The following is a 24874-nucleotide window of genomic DNA, read 5'->3' on the forward strand; positions in this document are numbered from 1 at the left end:
CTGAAACATGGAAAAGTCCTCACAATTCAACAATCTGTCGGGCGCCGCCATTGTGGACCAAGTGGTCTTCTTACACAAGGGAGTTCTACATGATGCCTTTAATTGTCACGCCATAGATATTTTTCGTTGTTGTTGTTTTTGTGATCTTTACCAAATTTGAATCAGTTGTAATTATGTTATTAGTGACACGTTTGGAAAACGATTCGAACAAAAAATTTTCGTAGTTTTTGATTTTTTTTTTAACCAGGCACAAAGTAGGTACATCTAAATAGGGTCTTTGGGGTAGCTACTCTAACGAAATTTGACAGTCGACCGGACTTAGTAATTTAAGACACAAAACAACGATATGAATTTCGTCAGATCACGACTGTCATTCACAAATCTGCTGGGTTCGTACGTATGTAAATGGATAATTTCCTCGTCAAGAGAATGTGTTGAGAAAATGTTACTTCCCCGTCCCCTCTCCAGTGCTATAGAACCAGATGAATTAAATAATACTGTAAGATATTGCATCGAAACACATTCAATATGTAACGTTTACGCTTACATAGACATCAGTAGTGATTGTATGTTTGGAGCTGTTAACAAAACAACGCATTAGTTTACGGTCCTGGGCTAAATGAAAGCCCCGCTGCCTACCCATACTTTAGGATAGAGGTCGGCTAGAGGACAATAAAACCACATTTGTCTGGAGCTGCTAATATATTAAAAGCTCTATATACGCCTTACAAAGATTTTAACACGTGCTGTGCATACATAGTCCCTATATTAGCATACTATTAAACCCCTTACAGTCCTGTAAAATTCTAAATACAAAACGTGTATATATATATATATATATATATATATATATATATATATATATATATATCTATCCTCCTTGATCTGCTACCTTATCATGGTGAAGGGGTTTGTGTGTCCCAATGATCCTAGGAGCTATGTAGTCAGGGGCTTTAAGCCCCTGGTAGGGTCACCCATGGCAAACAGGTTCTAGATGAGTGGCCATACAAAACGCAGATCAGAAGACCCCTTATGACGAGAAAAAACATTGGCCGTCAATTTCCCTCGCCCGGAGGCGGGTTACCGGGACCACCTTCTGGAGCCAGGCCTAGAGGTGGGGTCCGCTGGCGAGTGCCTGGTGGCCGGACCTTGGCCCACGGGGTCCGGCCGGGCACTGCCCGAAGGGACGAGGTGGGACCCTCTTCCCATGGGCTCACCACCTGTAGGAGGGGCCAAAGGGGTCGGGTGCGCAGAGAGCTGGGTAGCGGCCAAGGGAATGGGCCTTGGCGCGACGATCCCCGGCTACAGAAACTGGCTCTTGGGACATGGAATGTTACCTCTCTGGCAGAGAAGGAGCCCGATTTGGTGTGTGAAGTTGAGAAATTCCGACTAGATATAGCCGGACTCACCTCCACGCACGGCTTGGGCTCTGGTACCAGTCCTCTCGAGAGGGGTTGGACTCTCTTCCACTCTGGAGTTTCCCGTGGTGAGAGGTGCAGAGTTGGTGTGGGCATATTAGTTGCTCCACAGCTCAGCGCCTATACGTTGGGGTTCACCCCAGTGGGCGAGAGGGTAGACTGTTGTTTGTTCTTATGCACCAAATAGTAGTTCAGAGTACCCACCTTCTTGGAGTCCTTAGAGGGTGTGCTTGAGAGCACGCCCCCTGGGGACTCCATCGTACTGCTAGGAGACTTCAACGCTCACGTGGGCAATAACAGTGAGACCTGGAGGGGAGTGATTGGGAAGAACGGCCCCCCTGACCTGAACCCGAGTGGTGTTTCGTTATTGGACTCATGTGCCCGTCATGGTTTGTCCATAACGAACACCATGTTCAGACATAAGGGTGTCGCTGATCGACTTTGACGTCGTTCTGTCGGACCTGCGGCCGCATGTTCTGGACACTCGGGTGAAGAGAGGGGCGGGGCTGTCAACCGATCACCACCTGGTGGTGAGTTGGCTCCGCTGGTGGGGGAAGATGCTGGTCCGACCCGGCAGACCCAAGCGTGTTGTGAGGGTCTGTTGGGAACGGCTAGCAGAATCCCCTGTCAGAAAAAGTTTGAATTCACACCTCAGGCAGAACTTTGCCCATGTCCCGAGGGAGGCGGGGGACATTGAGTCCGAGTGGACCATGTCCCGCGCCTCCATTGTCGAAGCGGCTGATCGGAGCTGTGGCCTTAAGGCAGTTGGTGCCTGCCGCGGCAGCAATCCTCAGACCCGTTGGCGGTCACCGGCGGTGAGGGATACCGTCAAGCTGAAGAGTCTTATTGGGCCTTCCTGGCCTGTGGGACTCTGGAAGCAGCTGGCAGGTATCGGCTGGCCAAGCGGAACGCTGCTTCGGCGGTTGCCGAGGCAAAAACTTTGGCATGGGAGGAGTTTGGCGAGTCCATCGAAGCCAACTTGCGAGCGGCTTCGAGGAAATTCTGGTCCACCATCCGGCGTCCTGGGGGGGAAGCGGTGTGCCATCGACACTGTGTAAAGTGCCGGTGGGGCGCTGCTGACCTTGACCCAGGACGTTGTGAATCGGTGGGCGCAGTACGTCGAAGACCTCTTCAATCCCACCGACACGTCTTCCTCTGGGGAAACAGAGTCGAAGGACTCTGAGTTGGGCCCGCGCATCACTGGGATTGAAGTCAACGAGGTGGTCAAAAAGCTCCTCGGTGGCAGGGCCCCGGGGTCGATGAGATCCGCCCGGAGTTCATTAAGGCTCTGGAAGTTGTGGGCGTGTCATGGTGGACACGTCTCTGCAACATTGCATGGACATCGGGTACAGTGCCTCTGAATTGGCAGACTGGGGTGGTGGTTCCCCTCTTTAAGAAGGGGGACCGGAGAGTGTGGTCCAAGTACAGGGGAATCACACTTCTCAGCCTCCCTGGTAAGGTCTATTCAGGGGTACTGGAGACGAGGGTCCGCCAGGAGGTCGAATCTCTGATTCAGGAGGAACAGTGTGGTTTTCGTCCTGGCCGCGGAACACTGTACCAGCTCTACACACTCTGCAGGGTCTTTGAGGGTGCATGAGAGTTTGCCTGTACGGTCTACATGTGTTTTGTGGACTTGGAGAAGGCATTCGACCGTGTTCCTCTGGGGGCCCTGTGGGGGGTGCTTCGGGAGTATGGGGTACCGCACAGTCCCTGTATGCCCAGTGCCAGAGTCTGGAAGCGTTGCAGTAAGTCGGATTCGTTCCCGGTGAGGGTAGACTCCGCCAGGGCTGCCCTATGTCACCGATTCTGTTCATAACTTTTATGGACAGAATTTCTAGGCACAGCCTTGGTGGGGATGGAATCTGGTTTGTGGGCCTCAGCATTGAGTCACTGCTTTTTGCAGATGACTTGGTGCTGTTGGCTTCCTCAGGCTGTGATCTTCAGCTCTTGCTGGAGCGATTCGTAGCCGAGTGTGAAGCGGCCGGGATGAGGATCAGCACCTCCAAGTCCGAGACCATGGTACTCATTCGGAAAAGGGTGGCATGCCCGCTCCGGGTTGGGGATGAGATCTTTCCCCAAGTGGAGGAGTTCAAGTATCTTGGGGTCTTGTTCACGAGGGAGGGTAGGATGGAATGGGAGATTCGACAGACGGGTCGGTGCAGCGTCTGCCGTCATTCGGACCCTGTACCGAATATATGTGTGTGTGTGTGTGTGTGTGTGTGTGTATATATATATATATGTGTATGTGTGTGTGTTTGTATATATATATATATGTGTGTATGTGTGTGTATATATATGTATATATGTGTGTGTGTGTATATATATATGTATATATGTGTATGTGTGTGTGTATATATATGTATATATATGTATGTGTGTGTGTATATATATATATATATATATATATATATATATATATATATATATATATAAATGTATGTGTGTGTGTGTATATATATATATGTATGTATGTGTGTGTGTGTGTATATATATATATATATATATATATGTGTATGTATGTGTGTGTATATGTATGTATGTGTGTGTTTATGTGTATGTATATATATATATGTATGTATATATATATATGTATATATATATATATGTATGTGTATGTATATATATATATGTATGTATATATATATATATGTATATATATATATATATGTATGTGTATGTATATATATATATATGTATGTGTATATATATATATATATATATGTATATGTGTATATATATATATATGTATATATATATATATATGTATGTGTATGTATATATATATATATGTATGTGTATATATGTATATATGTATGTGTATGTATATATATATATATATATATATATATATATATATATACATATATATACATATGGATGTGTATATATGTGTGTGTATATGTATATATATATATAAATATATATATGTATATATGTATATATATATATATATATATATATATATATATATATATATATATATATATATATACGTGCGTAGAGGTGAGTCCGACTATATCTAGTCGGTATTTCTCAACCTCACGCACCAACTCGGGCTCCTTCCTTGCCAGAGAGGTAACGTTCTATGTCCCAAAAGCCAGTTTCTGTAGCCGGGGATCGTCGCGCCAAGGACCCCTCCCTTGGCCCAGCTCTCTGCGCACCCGACCCCTTTGGCCCCTCCTACAGGTGGTGAGCCCATGGGAAGAGGGTCCCACATCGTCCCTTCGGGCTCTGCCGGCCCCCGTGGGTAAGGGTCCGGCCACCAGGCGCTCGCCAGCGGACCCCACCTCCAGGATAAATATATGTGTGTGTGTGTATATATATTTATGTGTATATATGCACGTATATATATATATATATATATATATATCTCATCTCATTAGCTGCACCGCTTATCCTCAGTAGGGTCGCGGGGGTGCTGGAGCCCATCCCAGCAATCATCGGGCAGTGGGCAGGGGACACCCTGAACTGGTTGCCAGCCAATCGCAGGGCACTCGGGGACAGACAACTCACTCGCTCAGTCACACCTAGGGACAATTTTGTACCGGCCGATTCATCTGAAATGCATGTCTTTGGAATGTGGGAGGAAACCGGAGTGCCCGGAGGAAACCCACGCAAGCACGGGGAGAACATACAAACTCCGCACAGTAAGGCCGGGAGCTGGATTTGAACCCACGCAGGAGGTTCCCACAACCTCAGAACTGTGCCGCACACGCGCTAACCACTGCGCCGCCGTGCTGCCCCATATATATATATATATATATATATATATATATATACACAGTGGGACCTCGGTTATCTGCTTCTTAGGCTCATTCCTAGATTATTATCCCAAATCGGGTATCCTCACTGACCCAAAAGATGGGGATCAAAACCACCCGCGATAAGTGAAAATCCGCGTAGTAGCGGTGCACTTTAATTTTATTTTTATTATTATTTTTTAGACCCGGTTAATGAGGACCAAAACCACCCGCGAAAAGTGGAAATCTGCGAAGTAGCCCCTTCAAAAATGCTTAAAAAAAAAAAAAATTTAAATCATTGGTTGTTCGGACCAGCAATTCTGGTTAAATATATAGCAGACAAACACAGTGATATCTGAGAAGTAATATGAAGTTCATAGGATTTACAGAAAGTGTGCAATAGTTACTTAAACAAAAGTAGGTATATGCATAAATTTGGTCACCCTTCTTGTTTTATTGATTTGAATACCTTGAGCCCTAATTATTGGAACACATAATTTGTTTGGTAAGTACATTGACCCTTGACTTTCATACACAGGTGAAGCCAATCATGAGAAAGGGTATTTAAGGCGGCCAGTTGCAAGTTATTCTCTTCTTTGCATCTTCTCTGAAGAGTGGCAACATGGAAGCCCAGAACAAGTGTCAAATGACCTAAAAACGAAAATTATTCAAAGTAAGGGTTTAAGGCTGGGGTCGGGAACCTATGGCTCTTTCTATGAGTACCTGTGGCTCAGAGACAAATTTGATTGCATGCAAATTTTCTCCATCTCGTCCAAAACGTAAGCTACTAAACCTGTTCAGATACACGCAAAGCCTAACCAAGGCTATCAAAGTAGCAGTACTTCGCAGAATATATAGGGCACGTTTTTCACTACAATTTACAGTCAAGGTGTCACAAAAAAAAAAACAACTCGTTATGGCTGTACAACGCTAAAAAATCGGTTATATAAAACCTCACTATATTATCTGTCTTCAGTGTTCAGATACCTTATGATGAATCCACAGAACAAACTGTAAATACGCCAAAACACCGGAAAAGAACTTAAAGTTTTTTGATTGGGTGAGTGGGAGAGATGGGTGGAGCTATGCAAAAAGTGCAAGCACTCCCTCCCATCTCTCGCCCTACGCCGTCTGCACCATAGATAAGCACATTAGGCTCCCTGTTTGCAGAATGTTGTGACGTTTTTACAAAATAACTGCTTACATCTGGTTTTGAAACCAATATGTATAAAAAAAGGGTCAAAATGAGTTTAACCGATCTTGAGTAATTGCAAGAAAGAGACAAGTTTAAAGTGGTATGTTTGTTGATATTGGGACACGGGCTCTGGCATTATTCTCTTTTCATAATTTTTATCAAATCATCAAAAATAAATGTGCTGAAGACTAAGCTTTTGTCTGGGGCGCGGGTTTAGCAATTTAGTAAATTTGTCTCATAATATATGGTATGGCTTTTTCCCAAAATAAAATTGATATATTTTGCTTTTATGGCTCTTTGAGTCAAAAAGGTTCCCGACCCCTGGTTTAAGGGAAGGCAACAAAAAGCTTGCTCACAGATTTCAGCTGTCAGTTTCTACTGTGAAGAATATAGTAGGGAAATGGAATTTCACAGGCACAGTTCTAGTTGAGGCCTGGAGTGGCAGGCCAAGAAAAATCTCATAAGCATAGGCGAAGGATGGTGAGAACAGTCAAACTCAACCCAGAGACCAGCTCCAAAGACCTACAACATGATGTTGCTGCAGATGGTGTCACTGCGCATCGTTCAAATATTCAGCGCACTTTGCACAAAGAGATGCTATAAGGGAAAGTAATGCGGCAGATGCCTTTTCTGCGCACATGTTACAAACAGTCTGTTGAGATATGTTAAAGCACTTTTGGACAAGCCAGCTTCTTTTTGGAATAAGGTGCTGTGGACTGATGAAACTGAAATTGGGTTATTTGGACAAGACAAACACTTGCTACCCACAGAAAAATTTGGTGGCGGTTCCATCATGCTGTGGGGCTGTGTGGCCAGTGCAGGTACTGGCAATCTTACTAAAGTTGAAGGTCGCATGGATTCCAGTCAGTATCAGCAGATTCTTGCAAACAATGTTCTAGAATCAGTGACAAAGCTGAAGTTGCTGGATATTTCAACAAAACAACGACCCCAAACACTGCTCAAATTCTACTAAGGCATTCATGCAGAGGAATAAGTACAATGTTCTGGAATGGCCATCTCAGTCCCCAGACCTGAATATTATTGAAAATCTGTGGTGTGATTTAAAGCGAGCTGTCCATGCTCGAAAACTATTAAACCTGACTGAAGTGGAGATGTTTTGTAAAGAATGGTCAAAAATACCTTCAACCAGAATCCAGACCCACATTCAAAGCTATAGCAAGGGTTTAGAGGCTGTTATTTCTGCAAAAGGATACTCTACTAAATAATTTCAGTTGGTGTGCCCAAATTTATGCGACTGCCTACTTTTGTTTAAGCAATTACTGCACATTTTCTGTAAATCCTATGAACTTAATTTCACTTCTCAGATATCACCGTTTTCGTCTGCTATTTGATATATCTAACTGAAATTGTGATCCGAACAATCAATGATTTATGAAGGAAAATCCTAAATGATCAGGGGTGCCCAAACCTTTGCATGTGTGTGTGTGTATATATATGTATAATGTGTGTATATATGTGTGTGTGTATGTATATACATAAATATATACCGACAAAGATTATGAAAAACAGATTTTGTGAATTCATTCTAGGTTTGATTTTTTTTTTGTACACAGGTATGAAGTACAGACCATTCATGGAAGCATGGAGCCCCAGGGGGATGTGTAATAAACCACAGAGGTTTGAAGGAGAGTCTCCAGATGCAGTTCCAGCAGAAAGTAGCATGCACACACATGCATGGACACAAAATAACACACACATCATGACAGATATTGTTTTTCCAGGTTCTCCTCGGCTCGGCTTCAAAATCCCAGGATACAGCCCCACAGAACTGGACAAAAAGATGCTGGTGTGGTCCGGACGCTACAAGACAGTCAACCAGATTCCCCAACTTGTGTCGTAAGTGGTTTCATCTTTTTGGTGTGTTTTTAATCCACAGCGAAGTTTGTGGTCCGAATTTGCTGTATATTTAAGCGTATTTTTTAGGGCATCGACCAATGATTTTTTGATAATAGATAAACCGATTTTTAAAAACAATTTTTGTTATTTCCTCGTTTTTTGTTTTGGCCGAATAAAAAGTACATAAAACAACAGAATATTCAATAATATAAAACAATAAAAATTAGAGATTAATTGATTTTGATTGATTGATTTTTCAGGACTGATACAGATAATTAGTATTAGAGGGCGATATCCGATATTTTGGGCCGATATTTATTTGTCAAAGAAGTGTAAAAATTCGCATAATTTTTTTTATCATGCAAAAAGAAACAAAGAATATTTGTTTCAAAATTAAATAACTTAAATAGCCCTCTAAAACCTTTTACAGTAAATAAATCAGAAGTTTAACGCAACTAACATTAATAATATTTAACTTAAACAAAAAGACTAACTAAAATTAGGCTTACCAGAAACTCGAATAAAGGTACAGACAAACATAAGTCAGTCCCTGAAACCTTTTACAGTAAAAAAAAAAAAAAAAAAAGAATTTCATCACAACTCACATGACTAATATTTCACTAAAACCAATTACTAACATTGCAGAAAATAACTTTAGGCTTAGCAGCAACACGAATAAGGTACATCAAAACTTTAATAGCTCCCTGATTCTTTATTTTTACAATTAATAATTCAAAATGTCAATAAAACCAACATGACTTAATTTAACTTAAAACAAAATGTGCAAGGATTTTTTTGGGCCTGTCAGTATCTTTCTAAAAAGTTTAAACTCAAATTCACTTCAGAAAGATTTAAAGTGTATAAGTATATAAAACAAAGTTAAATACAATTTGCACAAGAAGCGTGAGTGTAAAATTAGTAGTCCCAATTGAGCAGTACAGGATTGTGGTCCAAAAAGCATAATTGTTGAGCATGCTCCCCAGTAACACGACTTCACTGAAAATGTTCTCACCTTGCACTGATGAAAGTGGTGCGCAAAGAAATGTTCTGCATGTTTGGCAAGTTTCTTGAAGCGCAGTTCATTCTGTTTCCACCACTGAAATGGATCTGGGTTGGCCATAGTCCAAAGATTTTTGTGTGTGTTTTTTGTTACTTTTTCCCTTTTTTTAATGTTGTTTGATTTTGTATGTGCTTGTCTTGCTGCCAGTCACCACCCAGATAGCCAGAGGCATTTACATCCACTTAAGGGTACAACAATCTGTGTAGCTCATTAGGTGCTTGCCAATTATTTGACTGCATCTCAAAAGAGTAAAGTAGTGAGTAGTAATCAGAGAAGGTTTCACAAATCTCTTTTGGGTCAGTGAGGATAAACCCGATTTGGGATAAAAATCTAGGAATGAGCCTTAGAAGCAGAGGCCTGGTATGCCAACAATTTTCCCGGTTTGTCGCCATTTTCAAAAAACCTTTGCCTTGTGTGTAAAAGCTGGATTTCAGTTCTGACCGTTAATGATAAATCATAATGACACTGTAATGTCAATCTCTTCTGTACAGCGTGGGCGAGGGACTGGTGGCATATATTGTGACTAAACTGCTTATTTGTTCTTAGATGTCTTCTTATTTAGCACTTTATTATTTTTTAAAAAGAGCTAGAAAGGAGAGGACCTGTCCGCAGATATAAGCCTTGAAACAGTCCCATTGTATCTATCTATCTATCTACCTTGGTCATATCCCTCAAGAGGGGTGACCGACAGCAAGACACATACATACAATAACAAAGAAAATAAAAGGGAAATAAATAGCATAAAAAACACACCAAAAGTTTTGGACCATGGCCAACCCAAATTGCCCAAACACCCAAACAAGTTAGGCACCTCGGCCCCCCTAGTTGGTCATGGTCCCATCGTATACCACTACTAATATCAGAGCTGTCATTGGTTAGCCATTGAAATTCCCAACATAATTCTATGCAATTTTCCGGGGGAGCCAAAAATAAACATGCGCAAAGCAATTCAATTTTTACGCACCATTCTTATCCGCAAGTGTGCACAATCATTAATTTTACTTCTGGAAAGACAAGTATAATAGTTACAACTCTTTCAGAATGTCTAAAAAAATGGCCAAAGTACAGTACACATTTGCAAAGGTTTTAGTGTTATAAACTGGTCATCGCCAATTTTGGAAATGCCTAGACCTACCATTAGAAAAATGTGTAAAATATGTTTAGTTTTTCAGATTGTGATTAAATTTGACCAAGCACCAGGTAAGGCTTTTAGTTATTGTCTCACCTGTTTTCCAGCTGGGATGCTAATGCTACACTCATCTGCAGGCATTTGATTGCAGAAAAATTCAGGCTTTGCTCACGTAAACTTCATACCTGGAGAAAATTTGCATGGTATAAATTTTATCTCCAAAACATATGTACTCATGAAAAGAGCCATAAATAGCTCACCAGCCATAGGTTTCCGACCCTGCTTTAGATCATTAGCCATAGGCGTTTACCAACCACTTGCGCCAGAAGCACTGTGGCACTAAATATCATTAAGGATATTAACGTGCGTCATTTTCCCGCCCACTTTTTTTCTTTCCATGCGAATTATGTGATGAGGCTTGGGCCTCTACTATATGTAAATAAAGCATATGGTCAGACAGCCGAACACCGCTAAATTACTTTAATAGGTTCCAGCCCAAATTTCCCTCTCGACTGCTCATGTTTGCAATTACTCACTGCTCAGACCTACTCAGCAAACAAGAAAATCAATCCAGCGCACAAAAATCAGGACTCGAAATTGCAAAATTAATTTTGCAATTCCAGGTAGAATTACTGTGCATGTGGGTAAAAGCAACCCGTGTTCCCTCCATGGTTTGTTTCAAATGCAGGTTTTAAATTTAATGTCAGCACGAGATTGAATAAAGGAAATTAAGTAAGTAAGCAAGCATGTGAGCTGAAGCACACGCACGAGGAGAGGGGGGGGGGCACAACGGCTGAATGGGCCAATTAAGGAAATCATCACTGCTGACAGTGGATGCAGCTTGTGTTAACTTTCAGTAAGTTTCTGCCAGTTGCACAGTGTTTTAAACATGTTGTTTCTGCCTGATCTTGGTGTTTGTTAACCTCTTAACTTTCCTGCAAATCTCAATCCAAGACGTTGGCAAAGTAAATTGAATGCTTTTCTTGAACCGTTTGGACATATGGACGGTTTTGGTCTCTTTTGAAAGGTAACACTAATCAGTGCAAGTGCTACTAACATTGAACAATCTAAGTTGGAACACACAATAATGGTAGGTATTTATTCTCTCCTGAATTTATTTTTGCAATTGCATGCAAGATGAGTGTGGCATAGGCATCTTAGCTGGAAAACTGATGGGACGAATGCATAAAGCTATACCTAATCCTTGGTGAAATCTGATCACAATCTGAAAAATTAAACATTAGTTTTTTTCACATTTCACCAATGGTATGTTTAGGCATTTCCAAATGTGCTTATTTGGAGACTCCAAAAGGACCAGTGACTAGTAACTAGAGAATATAATTAGGTTTTAAGCCTAGTTTTAAAATGTTCCACTGAGGTTGAGGATTAAATCTTAGAGGGCAGAGCATTCCACAGCGCTGAGGTCAGAATGCAGAACATTCTTAAACCTGCGCTTCTCTGATTATATCACCCGCATCAAGACGCGAAACTCATTCATGGCTGAGTGTCGAATATGTGTCTTGGGAAGCTGCAGTCACCAAAACAAAAAAATGATTCAGCTTTTTGGGGTGTAGTTTTCATGTCTGTGGTAACCTACCTGACTTTCCCTAAAAATGGTGTTGATATTCACTGTTGGTCTGGTGTGGGGGAGTGGAATGTAATTCTGAGAAAAATGCTGAGTCATTTTTACCTCAAGAGTGACCTACCAGATGGCTTATGAAAGATTATGATCCTGGCCAAACTTGTTCTGGATTGGGAGAATATAATGTTTTTTGGGGGAAATCTCCTGTGTCAACAAGACCAAAAATATTGAGTCAACTCTTTTGGCATTTCTCACACCTAGGGTAACCTACCTGATTGCCCATAAAAGATGGTGTTGATATTCACTGTTGTTCTGGTCCTGGGAGAGTAGAATGTCTTTTGGGGAAAAAATGCTGAGTCCACAATACCAAATGTACTTAGTCAACTGTTTAAGGCATTTTCACATTTAGGGTAACCTACCCGACTACCTGAAAAATGGTGGTAATATCTAAACTCCTTTCCCCTTTTCCTGGGTGGACAGAAACAGAAAAGTAAACACTGAAATATACTTACATCTCAAACAAAAACACTATCACCACACTGGATTTGCACACGGTTGATAAATATGGACATACATGTCAACATAATGTAGGATGAAATAAGCTGTCATACTACCTAAAGTAATGTGTTGCACTTGTGTCCGCATGTGAACAGTTTTGAAACACTCGACGCTGCAAGGAACAAAGTACGGGTAAAAGCCTGCTATGTGATGATGGCTGCAACAATAGGCGCCTGCTTGTTGATGGTCTTCCTCGGTAAACGGGTGAGTATTTTCAGGATCCGCACAGGTGCTTGAATTCCTTGAACTTGCTTGGATTTCGATCTTTTTTCAAGGTCTTGAAAAGGCTTGAACTTTTAGAAAAGTGCTTGAAAATGCTCAAAATTGTTGCCATTGCCATGTTTTTCGCAGTCCGAATATAGACCACGCAGCAAAAAAATGTTTTTAAAGTGTGTAAAAATTAAGCCAACACACCTGCTATTGTGGCTTGTCCTTATGTCATTGTAATGTGAATTTCCACCGCCCCCACTAGTTGCACCCAAGAGGACAGATCTATTTAAAAAAACAGCTCTTTTGGCACGGCTCACTGAGAAGAGCTGCCTTTTTGGCTCGCAAATAGCTCCTTTTTTTTTTTTTTTTTTTTTTTTTTTTTTTGGGTCACAGTAATAATAATAATAAAACATTATGGAACAGATTATTTAGTAATTACAAATTTCTTATGTTTTGCAGGGAAATAGTCAAGTCATGTTTATTTGTATAGTCTTTAATCACAAAAAGTCTCAAAGGGCTGCACAGACCACATATTATTGCAAACAACATAATTATTACACCATCCCCTGATCTAAAACCTACACGAGGGCAAGGAAAAACAGACCATAAGGAAAATTGAGAAACCTTGAGAAAGGACCGCACATGAGTTAATCCCCCTTCCAGGATGACCAGGCTGCAATGGATGTTGCAATAATAAATAATACACAGATGTTGCCAACATAGAATATAGGTTACTCATATGCTATAGAATAGAATGCTCTAGAACCTGCGGATCTCTTTCTGGGTCTTGGGATCACTAGTAGACCAGCATATACTTTGATATATTTACAGATCCACATAAAAAATGTAAAATACATAACAATTCAGATTTTTACACCCTGAACCTATTTGAAGCCAAACAACAACACAAAATCCCTGAAAATGCAAAGCAATTAAATAAATTCAAATATTAAGTCTTCAGTGCTATAAAAATGCAAATAGGTGCTCTGATATTTTGATGAATTTCTCTTTTATGTGGTAACCATCTGTGAACGGTTTCCCCGCTTAATTTTCTCTTGGGTTGCAACAAAACCTGCGCCAAAAGTGTAGTTTGAAGATACAATCCAGTTTCTGATCATTTTTTTGTGCTCATCTAATTTTTCCAGAAGTGATGCAATTGCACTTTTTGTCTCACTTCCAACTGAGTACTTTGCCCATGAAAGTTCTTTCCACATTACTGTTTTTCTTATTTGACAACCTTTCTCCACAGAGCAAACATTCAGCCAATCCATTCACACAGGCAATAAATGCAAATAATTCAGCTCAAGAAACATTGAATCTTCTGTTCTCACAATTTATATTTCTTTTTCTACCTATGGGGTCCATGAAAGATTTGTTGAAAACAGCTGCCTGCCTTGCTGGTGACGCTTCCCTTTAATAGGGAGCGGAACTTGTGCTAGTTCCTCGTTTAACTGTTTTCTATGTATTCCACACATTTTCACAGCCTTCTTCTTAATTCATTATCCATTATCCGTTATCAGTCATTTCATAATACGCTACAAAGTCTAGGAGGGGGGATTTTTTAAGGGGGATTGTTCTATTTTCTTTATTACTTATCCATTATCCGTTATCGGTCAGTTCATAATACGCTACAAAGCCAAGGTGCCGGGACACTTACTCTCAGCCAAAAGGCCGAGCTAAGGTCCTAGCCTCAAAGCCTTGCTGCGATCATAGAAATGATCCCTAAGAGTATAGTCTAGGAGCGGGGGGAGGGATTTTTAAGGGTTATTGTTCTATCTTCGTTATTCATTATCCATTATCCGTTATGCTGCGATCATTGCGAATGCACCGTTCCCGGAGGTACTGCAAAACCGGGCCGATGCGTAGAGTGGACAGAGCAAGCTCTTATTCCACTTGATCTTAGCCAAAAGGCCGAACATGCTGTTATGACGGGCCACATGCCGAGTCATCTCGAATTTTTCAGTCGGCTCCATTTCAAATTCCCTAGCGCTCAGTTTAGTAGCAGCAGTCAGCAACTATTGGTCCGTGGGTCATATAGTACCGTGCATCACACTTTTTCTACTCACGGTGCCACGTTGAACAATGTTGTAATGAAGCATTATGGGTAAAAGATCAGCCATAAACATGTTGTACAAGGTGGTACCAGTTGCTCAGCATTGGATGCAACAGGAATCCAACCTGAATCACGGCAGTGAGCGCGGGGAATTCCATTTGGCTACTTGGATCACGATTAGAATGGGTGCTTGAAATCCTTGAAAATGCTTGAATTTTAATGTTGTCTATTTATTGTCAGGAAAATGCTTGAAATTTGGGTGAAGTGCTTTACAATGCTTGAAACTATTTCCATTGCTGTGTTTCTTGGCGATCTCACCCAATAGACCATGCTTTTAAATAAATTTTAAAAAAAGAAATTACGCCAAATGGGACTACAGTCTCATTATTGAGTTGTCGCGTTACTGCCATCTATTGTCGCATCAAGAGGATAAGTTTTTCAGACTAGTCATGGGAAATCGGTCTATTTTTCGAGAAGCTGCTCAGCTCACTGAGCAGGTGCTCCCAAACAGCTCCTCAAATTTCTTTTCAGTGATATATTTTCAATAATAATAAAACATTATTCACCAAATTATTTAGTAATAAGCAATTTTATGTTTGTTCATGATTCCTGTAAAACACATGAAATGTAAGTTGTAATATTTACTGATCTACAAAAAATATGTTTGAAATACAAACCAATTTTAGAATTTTACACAACTTTTCACACAGCAGATTTAAAGTTGAACGACAACACAAAATCACTAAAAGCAAAACAATGGAATATAAATTAAAAATAATTACTCTTTAGTGCTCTGAATTAACAATAAAATGCAAAAGATTTACCTATTTTCTTCTCTATTTTAACTGATTTAGACTCAAATCTTCTGAAAAACACACAAAAATATATAAATCAAAATAACTTAAACAAAAAGCAAAAGATGAGCAGTTTCTAAGATTGAAAGATTAAATGCACTCTGCTTCAGAGCAATCAATATTAAAATAGATAGATACATAAGTCAAATAAGTCCAAATTTGGCCGATTTTTCTGCTTTTTATACATGCAATACTTTCTTTTTTGTCTCCTCTACTGAACTCCATTATTACCAAAGCCTTCAGAGCCCTTTCTGTGTTTGTTGAGGCAGAATGGTAGTTATCATGCCAGTCTATAGCAGCCCATTGACACAAAAAGATCCTAGATCAGGGGTGGCTCTAGAGCCGCATGCGGCTCTTGTCCTTTAAGAATGCGTCTCTTTGCCTCATCTTATTTTCTATATACTGTGGCTCTCTGCCTTGTTTCATTTTTAGTTTTTTTTTGTGTATATTTCCTTGAAATCAGCACAAGAACAATACTTGAGTGTCTTATGGGAAATAATGTGTTTTTAATTGTGTTTGTGTGTGTGTCTGTCATGGCAGGTCAGTGCGTGGTGTGGCTCTTTGACTCTCACAGTTTAAAAATTTCGGCTCTTTGTGTCAAACATGTTCGCCACCTCTGTCCTAGTTCATAGATGGGAACAGCTCAAATTAGCACAAAGTATGTGCTAGCCGCAAGATAGTGACTTTGTTTTCGTCATCAAAGCCAACAACAAAAATGCAGAGAACTCTTTTAATTGGCACTAGATTCCTCCCTGAAAATTTAGCAAAATTGGCCTTGACAGTGCTTAAAAAGTGCTTAAATTTGGCCATGAAATGGGTGTATGAACCCTGTAGGATTGTAAATGACAAAATAAAAGGCATTTTAATTTATCTCGTCATACTATTTTTAGTCACAGTGCCACCTTGCATAATGTTCCAACAGAGCATTACTTGAAACAAGAGATCAAATTAAATGCCATTTCCCATGTCATCAAGATCTCTAGTTACAGTGGATTGTGGCTTGTTTTTTATTGTTGTTAATGTAATTGTTATCGTAATTATTATTATCATCATTATTTTTGTTATTGACATTATTGGGCCGGGCTGGGGCAGCACGGCAGCGCAGTGGTTATTTTCTGCTGATATTTTCTGAGGTCATGAGATCGAACCCTCCTGTGTGGAGTTGGGCCGAGCTGTGAAAATACAGTCAGACATTTAACCGGCCCAGAACGTTACTTATCAGCCTGGCTGGTCGAAGGGTGCTGCAGATTGCGAAATTTAGTTTGGGTTGCTTACAATTTGGATCTCAAACTAAATATTTCCCTTTTCTACTTGGCATGTTAATTTTTCCAACTCCTGACCTTTTGAGTTTTTTCTTGAAATTTCATAATTTGCAAGGTTAAGTACTTATAATGTTCACCATCACCTAAGAGAACTAACCACTCATGATCATTGTGGTGATCTGCTTACTGTTTGCCTATGAAGGAGGTACCCTATTTATTTATGAGAAGCCGTTTGAAAAGTAAATCGTACTTGCTTTCTCATGGAATAATACACACTAATGCATGCACAATTATACTTTCATAAAGATACATGCATACTACTACTCATGCACAAATACTACTTTACTCACTCATACAGTGCCATGAAAAAGTATTTGCCCCTTTCCTGAAATCTGGGATTTTTGCATATTTATCACTCACAAAGGTTGCAGATCAAATACATTTTAATATCACACAGCCACAACCAAGGGAACTTCAAAATGCAGTTTTGAAATGTGAACACCCTTTTTAAGGCACAAAAAATGTAGGCCTATCTGTAAGTAATTGCTTGCCTGTGGCGCTGTGAGAGCTGACCCAGCATCCACCCTGAAGAAGAAATCTGGCTTCCTCTTCCTAATTCGTGTGTAAACATACTATACTGTATCTCCAGCGCGGCAAGAACTTTGACATTTTTATTGTTTAATATCTCGTGCATCCATTAAATATGTTTAAGGCGGGACATTTCTTTTGAAATGAAAGTGGAATAAGAAAGCTTGATGTGGTTGAGAAAATGGTTGATCGCTTTTTTCCAGCCACTTTCTACAATGGAGGAGGAAGTCCCCTAACTCTTGAAGCTCATCTTCTAAAATTAAGCTTAACTTTCTTTATCTTTATAGAAGGAACATATTATTTTATGAAATTTTTATTTTTTTTTAGTACAAAACAATACAGATCACGTATACAAGCCTTAAACATACTTATACAAACCCTAAACATACAAAATATAGCACTAAAGTAACTTACGAAGAAGTTCAACTTACAAACGATCGTCCGGAACCTATCTCGTTAGTAAGTTGGGCAGCGTCTGTAATCAAGCTTTTTAGTTTAAGTACATTGTTGGCAAAAAGATTTTTTGTTACATTCAAAATGTCTTTTTTCCTGCTTTTTCCATTCATTTTTTCTATTTTCTGAAAGTTCAAGCCTTTTTTATGTTTTTTCTTTTGTTTTCAAGTCAAGTCATTTTTATTTGTATAGCCCTTAATCACAAAGAGTCCCAAAGAGCTTCACAGGTTATTACACATAAGCAGTTTAGGTTAGATAGATAGATAGATAGATAGATAGATAGATACTTTGTTCATCCCCGAAGGGAAATTCACATTTCCAGCAGCATCCCTGAGCTGAGAACAATCGAGAACAATCGAAAATAACACGGGAGCTGCTGGAGTGGCTGCCATTCGTGACGGCGCCGGAAGAAAAGATTCAATTTGAATCATGTACAAACAAACAAACAATTGAATCATGTACAAACAAACAAACAAACAAAATATTCATGTTTCAATAAGTGGAGTGTTAATAAAATGGGGGGAAAATAATACTGATATAACCAGGTAAAACTAATTTTAAGTTACCTGTCCAAATGAATGTTGTGCCATCTCACCTTTCCCACTCTCTCTCCTCTCACCTTTCCCACTCTCTCTCCTGCAGTTGACTTGCTGCTGCTCGCTCCTGAAACTAATACTTACCTCTTTGTGTATTGTGCAGTCCCTTCTCTAGACAAGGTCTCACTCGGGTACAATGACAGTGAGTTGTGAGATATGCTATAGAGTAGAAGTGAGTTTTAAGCTTAGATTTAAACATTTTCACTGAGGTTGTAGATCGGATCTCAGGGGCAAGAGCGTTCCACAACACCGGTGCCCGGATGGAGAACGCTCTCCAACCTGCGGAACACTTCTTGGCTCTTGGGATCACCAGAAGACCGGCGCTCTCAGAACGAAGGCTTCGGGCCGGGACATAGGGGGAAATCAGATCTGAAAGATATGAGGGGGAAAGTCCATGTATGATTTTGATTTTTCTGTTTATAATTATTTATCTTCTTTTGTTTGTCTATCTTACATTATTTTTAAACTGCCCTCACCACTACATCCAGTTTTCTTTGGGTGGGCAGAGCTTGTCTGGGGGTAAGCAGAAAATCGTTGGAGAGAAAATAGATAAGAAAAAGAGAGGGAGAGAGAAACAAAGGAAGAGGGAAAGAGAGATGAGTGGAAAAAACAAAAAGAACAAATAAGAAAGATACATTTGTCAATATAAAGAGAGAAAAGAATGAAAAAGCAAATAAGAAAAAACACAAAATGGAAAAAACAGACAGAGAAAGAGAGAAAAGAGTAAGAGAAAAAAAGGAGAGATGAACGGACAAATAGTAAGAGAAAAAGAGAATGGGTAAAAAAGAGAAACAAAAGAAAGAAAGAGTAAGAGAGAGAGAGAGAGAAAACGACTGAAAGAGGAAAATAAACAGAGGGAGAGAGAGACAAAGAAAAATAGTCAAGTCAAGTCATCTTTATTTGTATAGCCCTAAATCACGAAGAGTCTCAAGGGCTTCACAGATTATTACACTATATTACACAGACTATTTTTCAGCCGACGAGAAGAGAAGGTTATTCATATGCTATGGAGTAGAAGTGAGTTTTAAGTTTAGATTTAAATATTTCCACTGAGGTTGCAGACCGGATCTCGGGGGGAAGAGCATTCCACAGCACCGGTGCCCGGATGGAGAACGCTCTCGAACCAGCAGAACACTTCTTTGCTCTTGGGATCACCAGAAGACCGGCACTCTCAGATCGTAGGCTTCGGACCGGGACATAGGGGCAAATCAGATCTGAAAGATATGAGGGGGAAAGTCCATGTATGATTTTGTATAATAATAAGAGAACCTTGAAATCACATCTTAGGCTAACAGGGAGCCAATGCAGGTTAGCCAAAATTGGGGTGATATGATCGGACTTTTTTGTCCTAGTTAAAAGCCTCTCTGCAGCATTTTGTACCAGCTGAAGACTCTTGAGTCTGGTCATCGGAAGACCGGAGAGTAGTGCATTACAGTAATCGAGACGGGAGGTAACAAACGCGTGAATTATAATCTCCGCATCCGACTGAGACAGTATAGGACGAATTTTAGCAATGTTACAAAGATGGAAAAAAGTGGTTCTAGTAATTTTCTTCACATGTGTTTTAAAGGACAGATCGGGGTCAAATGTGACACCTAAATTTGTAAGTGAGTCACTCTGTGTGATGTGACATTTGTCAAGGTTCACAGTAGTTTTAGAGAATAAGTCGCGGCATTTAGATGGACCAATAACTAACATTTCGGTCTTTTCAGGGTTAAGACGCAAGAAATTGAGTGGCATCCACTCTTTTATCTCAGTAAGGCAAGCCTCCAAATTTGCACAGTTTAGTGTGGCAGATTCCTCCATCGGGAGATATAGTTGAGTGTCATCTGAGTAGCAATTGAAATTGATATTATACTTGCGAATAATTTTACCTAATGGAAGCATGTAAATGCTGAAAATAAGGAGGCTAAGCACTGAACCAACCGTTCTAGTAAGATATTATGGTCCACTGTGTCAAAAGCAGCACTAAGGTCCAGCAGTGATGAAGCGACAGAGTCCATTGTGTAGGAGATCATTGGTTACCTTAATCAGAGCTGTCTCAGTAGAGTGGTTAGCCCTGAATCCTGATTGCATTGATTCAAAAAGATTGTTCTCGGATATGAAATCATTTAGCTGCTGTGCCACTACTTTTTCAAGTACTTTAGAAAGAAACGGTCGGTTTGACACAGGTCTATAATAACATAAGCTTTCTGGATCAAGGTTGGGTTGTTTCAGTGTGGGTTTAATAACGGCGGACTTAAAAGCCGCTGGAACTACACCTGAGGAGAGTGATATGTTTATAATATTTAGAACTGAAGGTGCAAGGACGCCAAAAGACCTTTAATAGGTGAACCTGGAAGCGGGTCGAACTGGCAAGTCGTCGGTTTGGCCGTATTCACCATCTGTTTATGATTATGAAGTGACAGTTCACTAAAACGGGACACATTCCCCGGACAGCCACCATGTCGTGCATCTATAGATTTCAGCGCTTTAGTATGTGTTGTATTAATACTGTCTTTAGCAATTTCTTCCTGTATGCATTGAATCTTCTTAGTAAAGAAGACCATTAAGTCATGGGCTGAATGGGTGGAACTATCTGGGATAGTCTGTTGCCTTGTAAGCGATGCTACAGTGTCGAAAAGGACTTTGGGATTGTTCTTTTGTGACGCAATCACCTTCGAAAGGTTGGCTGATTTTGCAGAGGCAAGGACCGTTTTATACTTCAACAGACTGTCACACCAGGTTTGGTGGAAAACCTCAAGCTTGGTAGCGCGCCATTTTCTTTCAGATTTCCTGCATTCTTGTTTAAGGGATCTGGTTTCATCATTAAACCAAGGCGTGCGTCTTTTCGGTCGTGATTTAAGCTGTATGGGCGCTACTGAATCCAGGACACTAGCCAGGGTATCATTCAACTCATTCAAGAGTGAGTCGATAGAGCTTTTGTATGAAGGAAAGGACGCAACTGCTCCTGGAAGATGTTCGGAGAGCTCAGAAAGTGTGCCAGTGCTTATATTGCGTCCACTAAACCCTTTAGCTTTTTTTAGTACTACATTTAGCTACTACCTCGAGTGTAACTAAATAATGATCCGAGATAACTGTAGTACACGGTAACACCGTCATGTTTGAGGTTGAAACTCCTCGAGTCAGAACCAAATCTAGCGTGTTTCCATCTCTATGAGTTGGCCAATCAACGAGTTGGTATCAATTAAGAGACCGAAACGCAACAGTGAATTGAGTGGAGAGTTCATATGAATGTTAAAGTCCCCCATAATTATAATTTTGTCTGCATAGGTTACTAGTTCAGACAAAAGTTCAGCAAATTCGTCCAAGAAAGCTGTGTATGGCCCTGGTGCGCGATAAATAGGAACTTCATAAATTGACAATAGAGAGGACCGCATCACAAGTGCCTCGAACGCCTTGTGATTATTAGAAGTACGAGGAGTAAATTTGAGCGTTTTTTCAGAAATTAGTGCGACACCGCCACCCTTCAACGTGCGTGCCACATGGCTACTCACGTAGTCTTGAGGAGAAGGGTGATTTAGCGGTAAAAACTCATCCGGGCGTAACGGAGTTTCACAGAGACCGATACAGTTAAGTTTATAATCGCGAATAATATTATCAACAAGTAAAGCTTTAGGAGCGAGCCATCTAACATTTAAAAGACCAAATTTTAGCTTTGCTGAATCATTTAACTTAGCTGTAGTCTTTGTCGAGATCGTCACAAGATGTCGCCGTTCGGGTACGTTGGGCTTCAGGCGTCGGTTGATCCGCAAGATCGATGAAGAAATAATGGTTGGATTAGACACCTCTTCATGTCCTTCTTGCTCCTTCGACTTCACACGTTTCCCTGCACGACGGCCCCGCTTTGCTTTCTGTCTTTGCCCGTCTTCGTCTTTTCTTAGGTAGACTGGGTAGCCACGGAGAAGCGGAGTCCCTTTGAAGCTCGTTCGGGATATCATGGGTGGTATAAAAAGTGCCCGAAAAGTCGAAATTTAGACGCCCACCCAATTGAATAAGTTCTTCCCGACTCTAAGTCTTATTGGCCACGCATGTGTCCAAAAAAGAAAGCAGGAGAACGATAGTAAATAGTAGGATAGCCGGATAGCAACTAGCTGCAACGTAAACACGCGCCGCCATGTTGGAACCGGAACCGGAAGTTCCGGTTGTTTTGTAGTTTGTTACTTCCTTTTCTTTTTTCCTAGCTTTTTACTTTTTTTTGCTATTTCCTTTTTTCCTGCTTTTTCTTTTTCTTTTTTCCTTGTTTTCTTTCTGTCTATTTTTTTCTGTGTTTTTCCCTTTTTAAGTCATTTTGCTCGGAGACGTTTGGGTGCCAAAAGAGCCAGCTCTTTTTAGTTAGCCAAGCCGAAAGAGCCACTTTTCCCCAGAAAGGACAAAAAGTTGCGGTAACATTGATCTGGTCAGATAGCTAGAATATAATGTGCAGGCAATTCTTAAAGTAAACCAGCATTGTCTCTCTATTTTAATGTTTTATTGATAATAAAAAAATACAATAATGTCTATATTTTTTAAAGCAAACATATTCTAACCCACCCTTACAGAACCGCACCCCTTCCCGCTGAATCTCTCGCAATAGATAAAGTTCGCATGCACGCTTGCTTTCATTTACTCAATCTCGTGCTGACGTTGACTTCAAAATACCCCTCTAATAAAACGAGAGTGGACCTGTGTTTTTTCCTGCTTGCACTGTAACTCTGGCCGAATTCACTAGTGAATTAGTTTTGCAATTTAGAGCCGAGCCCTGATTTTTATCCGCAGAATGGCTTTTGTTTTGTGCTGAGAATGTCTGGGCAGCGTGCAATTGCGCATGCGCGCAACTTCGAGAGAATATTGCACTGAACTAATGCCAGTTGCTCTTAATGACGAGGGAAGGAGAAATGCAATGGCAAAGCAAAGCTACCAGAGAGCAGTTTCGGCATCAATTTAAGCAGGCTTGTTTAATACATGGCAACAATTACAAGCATTTATAAGCGCCTCAACCAAAATTCTAGTACTTTTTGATCCTTGAAAACAAAATTCAAGCATTCTTAAGGATTTTACACCCGTATGAACCCTGTCAAAAATCTTTTTAGGGTTGTATTTTTTATTATTATTATTATTTTGTTTTTTAAGAGGTCAACTTTGATTTTATCGGAATGATGAGTGATTAATTATGGTTTATAGTGTCAGAGAATGTGTTGTACTGACAAGTTTTGATTCATCATTTCCAGGCGGCTCGGAGAAATGAGTCCTTGACCGGTCAGAACATGGAGAAAAAGGCCAAATGGATTGAGGAACTAAAGAGAGAGAAGGAAGGCACAATGGCTTTGCCAGACAAGTCTCAGTGATGCCGCTGAAAGAAAATAATAATAATAATAATAATAATTTCCTTTGTATTGTCATTCTTTGTAACAATGTACACAGAACGAAATGTCGATACACCTGACCCGTTGTAGCGAGTCGGTGCAGCCGCAGCCAGAGGGCGCCGCCATTATACCAATTAGGTATGTCTCGGTCGAGGCGCGAACCAGCGACCTCCCAGTCTCAAAGCCGGCACACTACCATCTAGGCAAGTGCCAATGTTTAAATTTTCTGAAAATCAACCAGGCTTGTGTCAGTAGTGACGTACTGTCTCTCAATGGGATCAAACATATTTGTTGTTCAAATCATCAAACCTGATGCACTGTTAACAAAAGGCCTTTCAGTCAACCCTATTTTCTATTGATGCAAATTCCAGCTCTTTTTAGAGAACAGGCTCACTGAAAAGAGCAAACTATTTTGGCCCCCAAATAGCTCTTCAATTTTGTTTGCTTTTTGAGGATATATTACTATTAATAATGATACATTAGGTCTTCAGCTAGGTTTGTTGTTAAGGCACCCCCGATAAATACCGACAAAATGTATGGGCAGCAAATGCATTATGAAATACAAGAATAAACTTTGAGCATTTTTGCACAAAAAAAGTTTAAAGTAAAATACTGACCCATTCCAAACTAGTGACCTAACCACAAGCCTTAACCATGACGGATGGCAGTACACTGTGGTAAACTGTGAGTGTGGCTAGTAAACAGAAGACAGCAAGAAAAACAGTTTTACTATTCAATACCACTTTCAATGACTAGTCAACCGAATATTGTGCAGCTGTCAGATGAGGTAGCTCACCGTGTGGGATAGCACAAAAAAAGCGCTATTTTGATAAACTGAGAATATCATTAGCAGGGCCAGCTACCAACCCATAGCGACATATTCATACATCTAACCAAATTGTCCAGTCTGAACGATTTATACCACTATATTTTAAATGGAGTATCCCCTGTAAGGAAAATCCCTTACTTTTTAT

At 40.4% G+C, this 24874-nt stretch overlaps 2 protein-coding genes across 3 annotated transcripts in view; one reads left to right on the forward strand and one right to left on the reverse strand.

Moving 5' to 3' along the window:
- The window catches only part of mix23 (mitochondrial matrix import factor 23), a 42087-nt gene extending 41804 nt beyond the window's left edge, over nt 1–283 (reverse strand). Inside the window, exon 1 of one of the 2 annotated variants that reach the window (XM_088322208.1) lies at nt 1–283. In XM_088322208.1, coding sequence (XP_088178334.1) covers nt 1–51 — 51 coding nt within the window. In that variant the 5' untranslated portion in view covers nt 52–283. The other variant, XM_088322211.1, reaches the window with a different exon arrangement.
- fam162a (family with sequence similarity 162 member A) lies at nt 272–23920 on the forward strand. Its single transcript, XM_088322207.1, has 5 exons — nt 272–389; nt 7928–8029; nt 8096–8210; nt 12635–12743; nt 23766–23920. The coding sequence occupies exons 1-5, from the start codon at nt 347–349 to the stop codon at nt 23880–23882; spliced, it is 486 nt and encodes a 161-aa protein (XP_088178333.1). The 5' UTR covers nt 272–346; the 3' UTR covers nt 23883–23920.
- The last annotated feature ends 954 nt before the right edge of the window (nt 23921–24874 follow it).

This window comes from Urocampus carinirostris, chromosome 18 (assembly GCF_059441175.1).
Source record: "Urocampus carinirostris isolate Australia breed hairy pipefish chromosome 18, RoL_Ucar_1.0, whole genome shotgun sequence".
NCBI lineage: Eukaryota > Metazoa > Chordata > Actinopteri > Syngnathiformes > Syngnathidae > Urocampus > Urocampus carinirostris.

Bases quoted from the DNA above. Each gene is read 5' to 3' on its own strand.
- fam162a (XM_088322207.1), top strand. From the start codon at position 347: ATGAATTTCGTCAGATCACGACTGTCATTCACAAATCTGCTGG. The intron at 8,211-12,634 runs GTAAGTGGTTTC...GCATGTGAACAG, and splicing joins CAGATTCCCCAACTTGTGTC to TTTTGAAACACTCGACGCTG. The intron at 12,744-23,765 runs GTGAGTATTTTC...CATCATTTCCAG, and splicing joins TGGTCTTCCTCGGTAAACGG to GCGGCTCGGAGAAATGAGTC.